Source organism: Acanthisitta chloris, unplaced genomic scaffold (genome assembly GCF_000695815.1).
Source record: "Acanthisitta chloris isolate BGI_N310 unplaced genomic scaffold, ASM69581v1 scaffold9576, whole genome shotgun sequence".
NCBI classification, from domain to species: Eukaryota; Metazoa; Chordata; class Aves; order Passeriformes; family Acanthisittidae; genus Acanthisitta; species Acanthisitta chloris.
The window spans coordinates 39,834-40,097 of record NW_008678696.1 but is presented as its reverse complement, the minus strand read 5'-3'; the positions used below and the strand labels follow the sequence as shown (position 1 = coordinate 40,097).

Sequence of the window (264 nt, the reverse complement as noted above, 5' to 3'; positions counted from 1 at the left end):
GAGCTACACACCTGACCATCACAGAGGTCGATGAGCGGAACTTTCTCCCGGCTGGCTTTGATGAGCTTGGTCTGGAATAACTTCCCATCAAAATACATCCAGGGACAGCAGTGCTCCCATGGAATCGGCTGTCCGCAAGCGTCGTTGGCAAAAAGGGCCATATCCACCCCGCTCATAAATAGTGCAGACAGCTGGATTCCACGGGGATCCAGATTCTCAATCTGTGTAAGAACATGGCAAATTTAGTAAGACTGTAATGAGATG

At 49.6% G+C, this 264-nt stretch overlaps 1 protein-coding gene across 2 annotated transcripts in view; it reads right to left on the bottom strand.

Moving 5' to 3' along the window:
* Positions 1 to 264, bottom strand: part of FAM120A (family with sequence similarity 120A) — a 45,436-nt gene that overhangs the window by 10,625 nt on the left and 34,547 nt on the right. For both annotated transcript variants that reach the window (XM_009077005.1, XM_009077006.1), the window contains exon 12: positions 12 to 221. In XM_009077005.1, the coding sequence (XP_009075253.1) occupies positions 12 to 221 (210 nt within the window). The remainder of the gene's footprint in view (positions 1 to 11; positions 222 to 264) is intronic.